The sequence below is a fragment of the Erythrolamprus reginae genome, chromosome 3 (assembly GCF_031021105.1).
Source record: "Erythrolamprus reginae isolate rEryReg1 chromosome 3, rEryReg1.hap1, whole genome shotgun sequence".
Classification (NCBI taxonomy): Eukaryota; Metazoa; Chordata; class Lepidosauria; order Squamata; family Dipsadidae; genus Erythrolamprus; species Erythrolamprus reginae.
Window position 1 is genome coordinate 41,172,379 of NC_091952.1, and position 14,667 is coordinate 41,187,045.

A 14,667-nucleotide genomic window follows, 5' to 3' on the forward strand; every position below is an offset into this window, starting at 1 on the left:
CGGGTGTTTTAAAAAGTCACAGCTGGCCCGGGGGGCTTCCCAGCAACCTCCCGAACAGAACCCGGGGTTCAGCAAAATTTTGCCTCTTCTTATGAACTTTGTTCGAGTTACGAACCGGCGTTCGGGAGGCTTCTGGGAAGCCCCGCCGCCCGGCTGTCACCTTTTAAAACAGCCGTGCGGCTTCCCAGCAGTCTCCGAACGCCGGTTCGTAACTCGAAAAAAGTTCGTAAGAAGAGGCAAAATTTTTCTGAACCCCGGGTTCGTATCACGAGTTGTTCATAAGACGAGGGGTTCGTATCTTGAGGTATCACTGTATATGTTTAGGTTATTGTTAACGAAGCTAAATATGCCTGTTTAATACAATATAAACTTCTCCACATTTTTAACATCATTTTTAAAAAATACCAAGGGACGTCTGCAGGACCGGGATCCAAAAAAGGCAAGGTGGCAGTATGAAGGCACAATCAAAGCTCCACCTATTTTTATATACTTTTGCACATGAAGCCCATTTAAAAACAGGGAGAGTTTTCAGTGTACCATACTAGTTGCCATTTTGACGTTTTTTAACATATCCCATGGACATCTCTGAAAATATACTCTCTATACTATTAATGTATAGAGTATATGACCAGGGATGGTATTCACTTATCTTCCCTATCAGTTCGCAAATGTGAGCGCACATGTGACACCTTCACAGCTGTGCACTGCCTCCCGCATATGTGCTTTACTGCCCCATGTGCCCAGCCTTGAAAACGTGGCTAAATAGGATGGCATACATCCGGGCAGATGGGCGAAGGCTACTGCTACTGGTTCGCCCAAACTGTCCAAATCAGCAGAATAACACCTCTGTATATGACTCCATGTGAAGGCTGCATGTTGTCCACAAGTAACACAGTGGGCTAAGTAAGTGCCAATTCCCTGGACGCTTTCCAGAAATGGATAAAAACCATTTACTTGGAATGTCATAATCCAGGGTGTTGAACTGGATAGGCTGCAATGACTCTACTGCTTCTATTAAATCAGAGTTCCCCAAACTTTCCAGAGAAGGGGGAGGGAGATGGTTTTGTGTGAGCGGCTGGCAAGAGTGCATATGCACAGCTCCATTTGCAGGCATGCCCACCACTCACGCAGGTCAAGCGTGTGTGTATGTGCTTGTCCAATACTCCTGCAAGTGCGAATGTACGTGCACAAGTGTGCTTGTCTGCCATTTCCATAGGCCAGTTGCAAACTTCTCATGGTTTACAAAATAAAATTCCACCCAGAGTTACCTTACACTAAGATGAGTAGCCAATAAATTGTATATCGAAAAAGAGCCCTTCACTCCTCCACTCGAAGCAGAATACCCTATGAATCTAGACTTACAATCCTGGGTCTAGAAAGCTTAGAACTACAATGTCTCAAACATGATCTATGTATTGCCCATAAGATCTTATGCTGCAATGTCCTGCCTATCAATGACTACTTCAGCTTCAACCAAAACAACAGAAGAGCTCACAACAGATTCAAGCTAAATATTAACTGCTTCAAACTTGACTGTAAAAAATATGATTTTAATAATCAAGTTGTCGAAGCGTAGAACTCATTACCGGACTCTGTGGTGTCATCATCTAACCCCCAACATTTTACCCTTAGACTATCCACGATTGACCTCTCCAGATTTCTAAGAGGTCAGTAAAGGGCGTGCGTAAGCGCACTAGCGTGCCTTCCTTCCCCTGTCCTACTGTCTCTTCTATATCTCCTATATCTTCTCTTCTATCCCCCCAACTTTTCTTCTATTCCCTCACTGATATATCCTATTCCTATATTTTCTCTTCTGTTCTTTCCTTGATATATTTTACTTTGAGTGTATCCTCTATAACCTTCATTGTGTATTATTGTGTTTTTGGACTAACTAACTAACAAATAAATAAATAAATAATAGTATACTATTCAGAAATCCACGCTTGCTTCCAATGGCTGGATTCCACAACTTTACCACCTACTTAACGTTCCTAGCAGGAGAGAAGTGCTAGTATCTTTACATATGAAAGAAAAGGACTGGTTACCGCTGCTTGAAGTCAGCATAGAGGATCCTGTTTGGAAACCCTTTCCTACAGATGCGAATACCCTCAAGGACACCATTACACCGCAACTGATGCATCACCAGGAAAGGGTCCATGGCTCCTGTACCAGGGGAGGAGGGAGTTGGGAAGAGAGAAGGAGTCTTCAGCAATATCAACTTCTTTTCCAAATTAAAGGACTTAATGCTAAATAAGGTCATAAAGTAGAGGGGAAATACATGAAATACTGTCCAATTAGTTACCAAAAACAAGGAAATGGAAGATTTAAAAGATGAGAAAATAAATTAATATCTTTTCACCCTGACTGAAAGCACAGTTATCTAGATACCTGAATAAGTTTTGAAATGGTTAATAGGCCAGCCTCACTCAATATTTTTTAAAAACTTAATGCCACTTTTTGTCTTAGGTACAACAAAGGAGTCGGTGCTAGAAAAATTACAGTGTATTAGATATGGACCTTCCCCCAGGCATTTCATCACATCTATTTTATGTAATTTTTTTGACATTCTGTACCTGGAGTCTTTGTTTCATTGGGGATAATGCAGCGGACAAAATGGGGCTGGGTAGCACGCAAATTGGTCATCAGTTTGTTCAGGTTTTCCTGTAAAGCAGACATATAAAGTTAAATAGCTTCATTTATTCCCATTCCGTTTATAAATCAAATTTTAACATGTATTACTCCTGCTGTGAACCTGCCATATTTTCCTCAATGCAAAGCTGGCCCAATATTATAATCTTCACTGAGCCCTTCCTCTCTGCCTCTGTTAGAAATAAGTCAAGAGTTTGGCCAGGAAAAAAGGCCAAAAAAGTTTTTTTTTCCTTCTGGATTTCACATCCAGAGAAGAGCTTTCAGTTAGAATGGCATGTGTTTGTAACATATGCACTTCTTGCTTTTGAAATTTTAGAGAAAATGTCTCACATAGCAATATAAATTTTGGGTTCAATTGTGGTCGTAAGTTGAAGACTACCTGTACTTGTGCTAGACGTTGGGACACAAGTACATAAGGGCAGTATTTGAATGATGACATCATCTGCTTATATTGTCATTTTTATTTCATTGCAGTTTCCTGTGGACGTTGATGGACATAAGGATAATTGGTAATTATGGGAAGAATCTTTTTTGTTTCTATTATCCCCAGAATGGACATACATACAAAAAGGCACATAGATGTAGCATGATTATGATCAAGTCTGGATTATTACTGATGCTATCTACAGATGTCTTGGGAAATAACTTACTTATCCCACTCACTTTATACGTGACAAAGATGACACTGCAGATTCAACCAAATGAAAATTTTATTAGGCAACGTTCCTACCAAGTTAACATAAACGTTCAATTATGTCTCCCACAGCAAACTTATCCTTATTTGGCTCTCTAAACTAGAATCTTCTACTTTCCTGTAATTATTTCCAGATAACATTGTACTTTATAAACATCTGTTTTAAAAGATGAATAACATGACATATACATATACACATACACACATATACATACTGTACATGTATACATATACAATATATATCATGCTACTCATTTTGTAAGAGAGATGTTTTGAAAGCATACGCACACATATACATCATACATGCATACATACATACATACATACATACACACACACATACATACACACATACACATACACACAGACCCAGACCTAGACAGACAGACAGACAGACAGATATAATATTGCCAAATCAAAGTGCTCAGAAAAAGGTTGCTGATAATGTGTTAGATGTACTTGTGCCAACTGTTTTCTTTTTTTATTTGATCACCACTTACACCACCTACATATCCAGGAAGAGTTGAAGATGAGAGCTGAAGAAGCCATTCCCATAATCTGGAGCTGAGAGTCAGATTGCTCTAGTGGTAAAAGCACAGAAGATTGGGAGTTCTACTCCTGCCAGAGGTAGGTTCCTCCCAATTCAGACCAGTTTACCTGAAGCCATTGATGATGTCACAGAACCATTTCTGTCGGTGCCAGTCTGTGGACCTCAACATCATTTAAAAAACTTTTTTTGATTTTTTTCAAGTTATTTTTTTTTGGGGGGGGGGGATTTTTCTGTGTTTTTTTTCTTGTGCGTATGTTCAGAAGCTGAGTTTCCGGCACTGCGCATGTGTCACCATATTGTTTTTGGCTTTTTTGGAGGGGGATTTATTTTAATTTTTTCAGCACTGCTCATGCATGTGGACGGCCAAACAGTCCAGCCACACAGCATGGCCACACGGCACAGGAGGAACCAAACCAGCAGTGAGATAAGTTAAAACCCACCCCTGACTCCTGCCTTAGACACAAAGCTATCTGGGTGACCTTGGCTTAATTACTTTCTTTCAAACCATTTTTGAAAAACCTTGTAAAAAAAACCTGCAGGGACTTGTCCAGGCATTTTCTGAGAATTGGGCATGATTGAATGGAAGAAAAAATGTGGACCTACTCATTTCATCCCAAATCAACTGAATTTCAGTCTCTGAGTCCAGTTTCCCACTTAAATTTATCTAATTCTCTCCTATCCAGCTTTCTCTCTTTACTGAATATAGACAACATTCAGGAATATCAATTGTATCCTTGGAGTTGGATACTAAAGAACAGTAATGTGTTATCGGCTTGATTCTATTGTTTTAGTATTTATGTGTTAAGCCCCATGATCTCAAGAACTTTCTCTTCTAACTTCTGAAACCTTGGCTCTCAGTCGAATGGACTTCATAGAAAAGAATGCAATTCATTAGTTCAATTAGAGTTAGGTCTAGCTAATTCTCTCCCAAGGCAGAAAAGTCGGGGGGAGAAGTTAGTTGCTCCAAGCACTGTAAAATCCACACTTGTTTCCTTCTTCCCAAAGGTTTTCCTTCCTGCAGTCAATAGTGAGGAAAGAAATAGCACAGACTTAAAGTGATGTTTATGTAATACATTATCTAAACATCACTGCAAGTCTTAACTGCCTCTCCCTCAGCAACGGAAAAGTAGCCAGGAACCATGTAGAACAAAGACACCACCAGAGCAGAAATAAGCATTTCCCTATCATACAGGGAAATAGTTTTCTTTCAAATATTCTTTCAATTCAATTTGAATGTGAAATGAAGATGTTCACCAAGAATTGATAACACAGGGACAATCACTGATGTGAATTCCCTTGTATCTTTTTTTTTTTTGCCAAGAAAGGAGAATACTAGACCATTTGGGGAGGGGAACCAAGCTTTAAGGTGTCTGCCTGTAATTCAAATTTATAATTGATGACTTTTAAAATTTACCTGGAAGAATTGTCCAACATACCTATTAACTGAATCAAGTACAATTCTGTAGAGTTTAAACAGTGGTTTTTGTTCCAAAGAATCAAATGCTTACCTTGTGCATTGAAGACACCGTTTGGAATGAAGCTGCCTTCTTACGCTTTTCCTTGACACCTGTCTTGTGGGGCTCATCTATCAAATAAAATTTCAGCATATTACTTTAGTGGGATTAATTTAGTTTTGGTACTCATTTAGTTTTTAACAACTGGGAGACTAACTCTAGTGTGTGAGTTTCTAAACAATTAATATTTTAAGTCTACTTAGTAATTCAGCCTTGCTGATTTCTTTATGAATCTGCTAGATATATTAGAATACAAATAAAATGAAGACCTAAAGGAATGACTCAATTTATGTAATGATATAATGAAATATTTAAAATGATCTATAGTAGGGGTGGTCAAAGTCCAAGGCCTGTGGGCTAGATACAGGCCATCAGGTGCTTAGATCTGGCCCACGGGGCCACTCTGGAAACAGCACTGGAGCAGCCCACGGTGCCTCTGCCAGCAAAAATGGAGCTTGGGAAGGCTGCGCACGTACCTTCCCAAGTTCTATATTTGCTAGCAGAGTGCTAATAAAACAAACAAATAGAAAAAGTGGCATTTGATCACATGACTGATACCAAGCTGGCTACATCCACCCTGACCTCCCTTACCCTGATGTGGCCCTCAATGAAATTGAGCTTGACACCCCTGATCTATAGAATAGTCTGTAACTATATTAGTGCTCATGCTATATTATGCCTCTTTCCTCAAATCTTTGTTTCTACAACATTTTCTCAAATTCTTGATTCACTTGAACTTGATTGCAATTTGGCAGTCCAAATCTCACCAGGCTCAAGATTGACTCAGCCTTCCATCCTTCTAAGGTAGGTAAAACGAGAATCCAAATTATTATTATTATTATTATTATTATTATTATTATTATTATTATTATTACTACTACTACTACTACTACTACTACTACTACTACTACTATTAATTAGATTTGTGATTTGTATGCCGCCCCTCTCCGGACACTCAGAGCAGTTCACAAATTGTTGGGGTCAATGTGCTGACTCTGTGTAAATCGCTTAGAGAGGGCAGTAAAACACTGTAAAGCGGTATATAAGTCTAAGTGCTGTTGCTATTGAATCCAGAATACAATATCCACAAATGATATGTTCTCAGAACATACTTAAGATGTACATTGTTTAAAATGAAATATGGAATGCTTATTCCTCTTGTGATAATAAGAAAAAAGACTAACAGGCAGATGGGCTACATGTTTTAAGGCTAGACAAAAATTCAGCAGGCTTGATTGAACCTGTGCTTCTGAACCATTTAAGTTGTGCACAATTCCCTTTCTGCTTATAGACCCAACGCCTAGTTACATTCTTTTCAACAGAGATTACCAACTATCTCTTATTGGTTTACAATTCTTTATGCAATTGCCTTTGAAATATTTGATTATAAAAGTTATTTTATTATGTCTTTCATACCCTAATTTGAGCAACGAGATGGTATATACTTTATCTTTCTTGATCGTTTCAGTTGATCAAATTCCATAACTTGGATCTGTTTGTATATTTATTAAATTCTACCTATCATGCCATTCAAAGATTTTGAATACTATATAAGAGATCTCTACTGTTTATCCGCAACAGTGATTTCAGTGATGTGTGTGGTCTTTTAGGAGCCTATCAAATCAAATTTTAGAGAAAATTGTGAGAGAAATATGAAGAATATAAAGAAAAGAGGGAAATATAGAGAAAAGAGCAGTGGTGGGTTGTTACAGGTTTGCCCCGGTTTGGGCAAATTGGTAGCGATGGCAGCAGCAGGCTCCTCCCACCCTCCCAGACTCCTCCTCCCACATCATCACAGACAATCTGCACTTGCACATAAGGTTCTGCACATGCACAGCAGCGCCACGTAAATGCATTCACACAGTTTTGAACTGGTAATGAAGGTAAGTGAAACATACTACTGTAAAAGAGATTGCTTCCTGGAAAGTCGACATTTGGAAATTGAAAAATTGATCAAATAGACCTTTCCTTAATATAGCATATTAAGCATTGTTCCTATGAACACACATATCCAATATTCAGTGCCATATAAAATAAGCAGGTATGGCAATACAACTCACCCATAGAAGAGCTGACATAGCTTTCATATAAACTATTCAACAGCTTATTTTGGGATTTCTGGAAGACACCAACCACTGTCTCATTCAAGGGATCCTTATTCTTATCTAGCCAGCCAATTATACTATAAGGCACCTGTTGATAAATGGCCAAAAACAACAGAATCAGAAGAAAGTAAACATTAATTTAGAATTTATAAGGTAGGATGTTGGGAACTATTACATACCACTCCTGCATAATGCACCACCTCAAAGTGGGCCTCATATTTGCGCCTCTTATCTGGCCGAGGCTTCTGAAAGTTGGGTGATTTCCCAATGTGATTGTCATACAGCTTGGCCTTGAATGTCATATCAGAAGCCTTGGGAAACATGCATTCTTCCTCCAGAATAGAGAGAATACCAAGTGGCTATAAGAAAAGGATATTCATCAACATTTTAATAACAATCTTAATTGGCCTTATATTTCTTTAATCTAATAAAATGGTAGACCGTTCACAGTATAAATAATTAGTCATTTGCACATTATTAATTATTAATAATTCATTTTTCCTATTCTGAATTAGGGATTGCATGAATTTTAGAGTTTTCAGAACAATGGACAGATTTGTGTATATTTTGACAACTAGAACTATTATATGAACACAGTTTCATGTGGCAGAATCACAATAGTTCTGATTTATATTTAAGGTGGTTTGGATCACTAAAAATAATTTTCATAAGACTATTTTATCATATGCTTGGGAATTGATTTTGAAATTATTCTTTTCATCTCTAAGTATATATATTTGCTTTGCTTTGTTTATTTGTTATTTTGGAGCAAAACATCTTGGTTTTATTGGACATTTCTTTATTTTCTCATTCAAAAGATATTGTAAAATTATATGCTATATTCTTGTTTGTACATAGATGTAGAAATAAAAGAGAACATTGAGAACTTTTTAAATTTTTTAAAGGTAAATAAGACTTCACCAATGGGAATTAATTGCCTAAAATATATATTAATTGCAATTAATTGCAGGTGCGCGCTACAGAAAACTCTTTTTCAGCAAAACAGCGAAGATGCGTTATTGGAATAAGTTAAGTTATAATACAATTAAAAAACGTTATAAAAAAAGATAGTGAGGAAGAAGGATGGCAGTAAAAGAATTAATTTGTCTATTTTTTAAAAAAAGCTTAGCCAGATATGTTGTTCATATAGAAAAATTTTCGGAAGAGAATTGGAGAAATAGCTGATTTATTTTATAATACAACCAGGCTGATGGTGGTTCACAATGGTTTACGCATATCAGTTGTTAAGATTCTGCAGAGTTCAGTGAACTGGCAAATGACACCACTGGCTCACCTCCCCGAACACCTCTCCCCTCCCAGGAGTCCCACCCATGCCCATTTTGGCTTCCAAATGGTCCATGAGGCCATCTAGGCCCAAAATGGGACATGGGGGAGCGCACCCCATTTTGGCTTTCACGGTGGTCCAGGATCAAAACGGGTGGGGGCTCTGCGCCTAGTTTTGGCTTCCAGTGTGGTGCAGGAAAATAGTTGGGAAAGATGTAGTTGGGAGTACGCGCATAATCTGAAGGAAAAGAATTGGTCAGGAAAGTATTTTTTTCAAAAAAGGAGTTGGCCAAAGAGAGTGCAATCCAAAAATAAGGTGCAGGGAAACACATTGTCACAGAAGAAAAGATGGCATAGAATTGAGAAAAGCAATTTTAAAAAATAAAGGATGCCCCAGCCTCCGAGTTGATCATGAGGCCAGTTGATTCGCTGCCTCTCAGCCTCCCAGGTGATTGGCTGGGACTTCTTTTGTTGCCCTGCACAGGAGAATGGAGCTGGAGAGCAGGTTAGTGAGGAAATTGAGGCTGCTCTGGGATGGGAGTGAGAATGGGATTTTGCATTAAGAGTGCTCATAAGTAAGTAGAAATGTTTTAAAGCTGAATAACACTTTTACTGTTTATATGTAAGTATTTGTGTAGCTCTTTTATTGTTCTGTATACCTTTTTTATTGTTCCTATTTAAGTATTAAATGTATGAAACAATAAACTATCTTTGGGTATATCTTTTTTTAGGCAAAGAAGTGATGTTGAGTTGGCCACGCCCACCCAGTCACATGACCACCCAACCACACCCACTCAGCTAGTCATAAGGACAGAGAATTGATTGTTAAAAATTGAAACCCACCACTGAATACAACATTCATAAAGCTTTCGCTTTTGTATCTCTCAACTTTACCTTTTCAATCAGATCAATGCAAGCCTGCAAGTCCAAGCCAAAGTCAATAAAGACCCATTCAATTCCTTCTTTCTTGTATTCTTCTTGTTCCAAAACAAACATGTGATGGTTGAAAAATTGTTGCAATTTCTCATTGGTGAAGTTGATGCATAACTGTTCAAAGCTGTTAAACTGCAGACAAGAAATAAAACAAAAGGAGCTTGAGACTCTACCACCTACCTAAGATGTAATCATTATTAGCACCTTCAGAAAAGCATCAAGGCATTTTGTTCTTTTTGTATATAGTAACTTTCTAATTTGTAACTATACAACAGGCATGATTCTACTCACATATATATTTATGGATGATAAAAATGTATCACTGTATGAGTAAATTAATGGAAGTAGATATAATAATATAATGATATAATAATAATATAATAATATAATAATATAATAAATAATATAATAAATAATATAATATAATATAATATAATATAATATAATATAATATAATATAATATAATATAATATAATATAATATAATATAATATAATATAATATAATATAATATAATATAATATAATATAATATAATATAATATAATATAATATAATATAATATAATATAATATAATATAATATAATACAATACAATACAATACAATACAATACAATACAATACAATATAATATAATATAATAATATATTGACTACCCTCTACTGATTTTTCTGGACACGTATTTCATCTGGCTATATCAGAAAGTCATATACACATATAAAATAAAATGGAAATAACTAAAAAATGTAATTATAAACTTTGTCAAAGAAATATTTAATATTTTTGTAAGCAGCACATAGTTTTTATCAGTTGTGCTGTCAAGTTTTATGGCACAATTTTTGAAATTTGATGTTTGAACAATGAACTTTTCCCAAATTCCAAAACAAAAGAAAAATAAACCAATACTATCTTACATTCTTTAAAAATATTTTTAAAATTGCTTATACTTCAGATAACTTCGGAGAGGGGTGGCATACAAATCTAATAAATTGAATTGAATTGAAATTGAATAACTCCTAGCATTTTTGCAGTTCTGCCTTCTTTAACAACACAATATTTCCTGGCTATTGCCATCTTGTTATATATGGTGTCTTATAAGGTCAGTATCTTTGCTGAGATCTCCCATGTTTTTGGAATCTTGAGTGAAATCTCCTGAAATCTATCAACATTTCAGTGATTTTTTTAAAAAAAAATTTCAGGATATTAGTTTTATCCATACCACATTCTAATGTTATAGTACTATTGATCTTTATACATGGCTTTGAGTAGCTCTTTGTGAAAGCAATTAATTAAATGAACTGTTAAACAGTAGTTTGCAAGCCTATGGTCAGGACCTGTGTTGCATTATCATTGAAAGTTAATATAACTATAATATAACTATATAATTATATGTAAAGATTAAAATTAATACAGTATTTTACCATGTTAAAAAGATATGAATCAGCCAATGCTAGATCCAATTCTAATAGTACTTCCACATGAATTCCCATTTCCATTCTCTAATTTTCCCCAAAATATCTGAAGATCACTTTTCATTATCTTCACTGTCATTCAGCAGAATCCACAAGATAGGTTCAAAATCAGACAAGGTGGTGAATGTAGTATAATGATCCAAGTCTTACCCCTTCTGTATATACATGTGTACAAAGTGGCAACACTTAGCTTGTTCACCATATTCCCTGTTTTGAAATACACACATCCCACTGACACTGCTGTTGCCATGAGTCTGCAATGCCTCAAGTCAATTAAAAAATAATTTAAATCAGTTATTTGTTACCTGTTACCAGAAATACCATTTTTATTTCATTCTGCCAGCATCTGTGAATTGATTTTTGAAACACTTCCAGTAGTAGCTGTAGGAGGGCTAAAAATGATGCACTACCACATGTTGTATTTTAATGAGCTCTAAAATTAAACTACATTTTCTCACCTTCCATTCCAGGAATCAGAGTAAAAGGAGACTCTCTGCCAATAGAAAATCAGATCACCCACAGTCTCCCTTTTGTACAACAAAGCAGAAACTGTTTAAAGTACTACAACTCAACCAGAAATTAACAAATGCAGTTAATGAACAGAAACCACAGCATGAAATCTTTCAGTGCTATACAACGCAAACCATCTGCGGAAGTGCTCTAGAATTCAAGTACAAGTGGATTTTCACCTTGCAACTTACCAGATATAGGCTTCACAGGGGAAAATAAAGAAAGAAATCAAGTAAACAATGCTGGTCTGTATAGTTCATTGTTAACAATACTTAGTTGTTACTTTTTCCAATGCAAAATTGCTTTCATATGGAGGCGTTTGCCTTGCCAGTTTCCAAACTTACATCAAAGATCTCAAAGCCAGCAATATCCAGAACTCCAATGAAAAATTGCCTGGCTAGCTTGGTGTCCAAGGTTTTGTTGATACGCATAACTAGCCACTTGAACATACGATCATAAGTCGCTTTGGCCAAAGCTCCTACTGCATACACCACCTGTGATTGCAACATATTAAACTTTCATCAGAACCACTGTTTTACCTCTAAAGTTCATATCTAATAACTAGTTTTGTTTATAACAAGAGTTGTGAAAAGTATTCAAGAGAAACTCCACGAAGCATTTTAACATGAGTGAAGTATCTCTCTCCTCAAAGAGTTGAGATAGCTGTAACATTTGGAAGACTTGTCATCAAGGATTTTTCAGGATGTCTGTAGACGTTGCCTTCACAAACAAGGCTTCTCCTGGGACTCCAAAGCATGCACTGTGCCTCAGAGAGGACACAGTTGCCTCATACTTTGGACAGGGCCTTTCATTCATACTAACACATACTTTGCTGTTTGAGTGCTTTGCAAATAGATCAATAAATCTTAAAAATGTATGCTTTGAGATAGTTAGCAAGATAATTATTTATTTCATTCTGACAATTACGGAAAAGTTTTATTTAAGACCCACAACTAAAAGATCATACAAATATATGGGAATCACATGGCCAAGTTGTACAATTCCCAAATACTTACCTGATCTACGGTCTGACCTTTGGTGACATATTCATTTCCAACTTTCACTCTTGGATGAAGCAACCCCTTGATGAGGTCAGCTGAGCTGATCCCCATGAGGTAAGAGGCTTTATCGGCACCTGTAGCACAAGAGCAAATACCAAAATTTTAATGTAACAAAATTAAAAGGAACAGTTCCCAAAATTTAAACTTTTAAAATGAGAATTATCATCTAGCTTTTAAAAAATACGTGACAATTCGTCTTTATGATCCAGAATTAATAGTAAAGGGCTTCCCACTGAATCTCCCATACCTTCGAACTCATTTGTTTATTTTGCTAACATTGTGATATTCTGTGATAGATTACAGCAAGGTGGAGGGGAGGAGAAGGAATGGCACCTTGGAAAACTGACTGCCACCTATTTTTCAGATGACAATCATTTTATATTTATTTATAAATATAAATTCCCGCTTTACGTATGGTTTGTATGAGACGTATGATTGTTTTTTATATTAAGGGCTTTAAATTGTTTTTAACTATTGGATTTGTACTGTTCTGTTGCTGTGAGCCGCCCCGAGTCTTCGGAGAGGCGCGGCATACAAATCTAATAAATAAATAAATAAATAAATAAATAAATAAATAAATAAATGAATGAATGAATGAATGAATGAATAAATAAACAAACAAACAAACAAACAAACAAACAAACAAATAAATATTATTAAAAGTCTTTACAAAAACATGAAAAGTAATGCAAACTACCATAATAAAGAGTAAAAGCAATAAAGAATGGGAGGGGAAAGGAGAAAAACAAAAGTGCAGAAAAAAGAATAAATGGAAAGAAGCCTCTGGTTTTCATTGTAACTAATATAAGTTAAATTACAAAATTCTCTCTTAGTCTGCAATTTTTAAAAAGCGCATTATTTTTTATTATCTAGGTTTTTTCCCCTCAGTACCATCAAAATCACAAATCATAAATGCATTTTTTTCCATTTCATGCAAAAAGTAACATATCCAAGCATGTTAAAATATCCCTTCATGTTGTTCACATTTCTAGCAAAGATTCAAAAGTGCCTTTATGCATTTAGACAAATCTGTAGTAATGAATTCCAATGACACACCATGTTATAAAATATCTTCTCTAAGGTTGGGACACAAAGTAAATTTTAGCCCTTTCAATCACATATTTTCCCATTGGTCCATTTGTACAGTGTGTTATAACCAAACTTTTAGCCTATTTTATCATATATTATTTTATTTGTTTTTCTTGTGCCTTGGATGGCCATTATTTTGATCTCCAAATGATTGAGATTGAGTGGTCTTCAACTTATTTGGAATTAGGGAACAACCTTGTAGGCATTCTCACAAAATGAGAATGTGGACAGATGGGGATTGTCTTTTTGATAAAATGTACAAAGCACATATTTATTAGAATGCTATTTTCAATGTTTCTAGCCCCCATCCTACTGAAAGATGTTAAATGAAATAGATAAAATAAACATACATCCATATTTGGCTATAAGGCTCCATAAGCTTCCACTTTAAACATCACATATATGGTTGCTTGTAAAGCAGGAGGCCAACATGGCCACTGCTCCGGAATTAGCTATTCGTAAACAGCAGAACAAATGCTTACTTTCAGTGCCTTCAGCCTCTGCCTGTTCCTCCCTTTGCTTCTGCTTGAATTTCATGTTCCCAAAGTGCATGATGGCACCTACTATTTTATAGCAGCCATACTTCTCCTCATTGCTGAACCCCAGGATGTCCATAGCATGCTATAAAAAGGAACCAGATAAGATAGTGGGTTTTTTCTTACGTCATTGTCTTACCTGTCAATGACTACTTCAGTTTCAACCAACAATACATGTGCACATAATAGATACCAACTTAAGGTAAACCATACCAAACTTGATTGCAGGAAATACAACTTCAGCAACAGAGTGGTCAATACCTGGAATAC

At 36.0% G+C, this 14,667-nt stretch overlaps 1 protein-coding gene across 1 annotated transcript in view; it reads right to left on the bottom strand.

The window, feature by feature from the left end:
- The window catches only part of LOC139163779 (myosin-7B-like), a 52,028-nt gene that overhangs the window by 18,829 nt on the left and 18,532 nt on the right, over window positions 1–14,667 (bottom strand). Inside the window, exons 12-20 of the mRNA XM_070744885.1 lie at window positions 14,344–14,482; window positions 12,728–12,846; window positions 12,056–12,205; window positions 9,691–9,861; window positions 7,692–7,871; window positions 7,468–7,600; window positions 5,402–5,478; window positions 2,574–2,661; window positions 2,046–2,163 (exon numbers count right to left, since the gene is read on the bottom strand). Coding sequence (XP_070600986.1) covers window positions 2,046–2,163; window positions 2,574–2,661; window positions 5,402–5,478; window positions 7,468–7,600; window positions 7,692–7,871; window positions 9,691–9,861; window positions 12,056–12,205; window positions 12,728–12,846; window positions 14,344–14,482 — 1,175 coding nt within the window. The remainder of the gene's footprint in view (window positions 1–2,045; window positions 2,164–2,573; window positions 2,662–5,401; window positions 5,479–7,467; window positions 7,601–7,691; window positions 7,872–9,690; window positions 9,862–12,055; window positions 12,206–12,727; window positions 12,847–14,343; window positions 14,483–14,667) is intronic.